We start from the raw sequence: 900 nt of genomic DNA, 5'->3' as shown, positions 1-900 counted from the left end.
AGGATCCAAACACCACTGGAGCAACACAACAATAAACTGTGAATTGAGGAGTGTCTGTGCATCCCCAATACAAACAACTTTATTATTGCATGAACATCTCAAGTGAAACTCAAAATTTTGATTGTAACTTTATTATTGTGTTTCCTATTCATACTCTTTCCCTCCATAAACCTCTGGAGGTAACTGCTCCAGTCTCCAGGCTCCGGGAAGATCATGGTCATGCGCTCGAAGTGGAAAAAAGACACCACGCTGTCCTTGCCATTGCGGGCCACATAGACTATCTACACAACAAGAAGACACATGCAGTATTGCATGAAGCATGAAATACCTACAGTACCAGACAAATGTTTTTCTTTATTTTCACTATATAGTCAAATATTCAGACGTAAACTATAAACTATATTAACACACTTTAAAAATGTATAATATAATATTTTGAAATAATAATATAATGTTAAGATTGTAAGAATTTGAAATATACAAACTGGGTAAAGGACTGGAATCAGTCCTTTGATACTTCCTGTACTTACACATTATCTTTATCGACAGAGCACACTTTGCTTTAATCTTGTATGAATTATCTCCCTGGCTTTAAATTCTCGGGAATATGTCCACTTATCATTTTTCCTTAATTTCCTTTTTCTTAACTAAGATCCATACACATCTCAGATGAACATGTATCTTCACTTATTATTCAAATTATTCAAAATAACATGGTTCAATAATATTTTTCATATAAATCCATTTTCTTCAAGTATTATTTTCAAATTTTATATTGGTTGTTTGAATATAGTATTTTTACCACTTTATGTTTTTGATAAATTTTGTTAATGTGTATGGAATGTTCTTTTTAACATCATCTGACAATGTAATGGTTAGCCAGATTATTTAATTATTAAT

At 31.3% G+C, this 900-nt stretch overlaps 2 protein-coding genes across 2 annotated transcripts in view; one reads left to right on the top strand and one right to left on the bottom strand.

Moving 5' to 3' along the window:
- The window catches only part of LOC147818168 (cytosolic sulfotransferase 1-like), a 23978-nt gene extending 23584 nt beyond the window's left edge, over positions 1-394 (bottom strand). The window contains exon 1 of the mRNA XM_087178371.1: positions 155-394. Coding sequence (XP_087034497.1) covers positions 155-221 — 67 coding nt within the window. The 5' untranslated portion in view covers positions 222-394. The remainder of the gene's footprint in view (positions 1-154) is intronic.
- Positions 1-900, top strand: part of wdr46 (WD repeat domain 46) — an 11674-nt gene that overhangs the window by 7690 nt on the left and 3084 nt on the right. The window lies entirely within an intron of this gene.

Source organism: Seriola lalandi, unplaced genomic scaffold (assembly GCF_002814215.2).
Source record: "Seriola lalandi dorsalis isolate HSWRI2012SDOR001 ecotype SW California unplaced genomic scaffold, Sedor1 jcf7180002054685, whole genome shotgun sequence".
In the NCBI taxonomy this organism is placed as follows: Eukaryota; Metazoa; Chordata; class Actinopteri; order Carangiformes; family Carangidae; genus Seriola; species Seriola lalandi.
The sequence above is the reverse complement of the archived record's forward strand: the minus strand, read 5'-3'. Positions and strand labels throughout refer to the sequence as shown.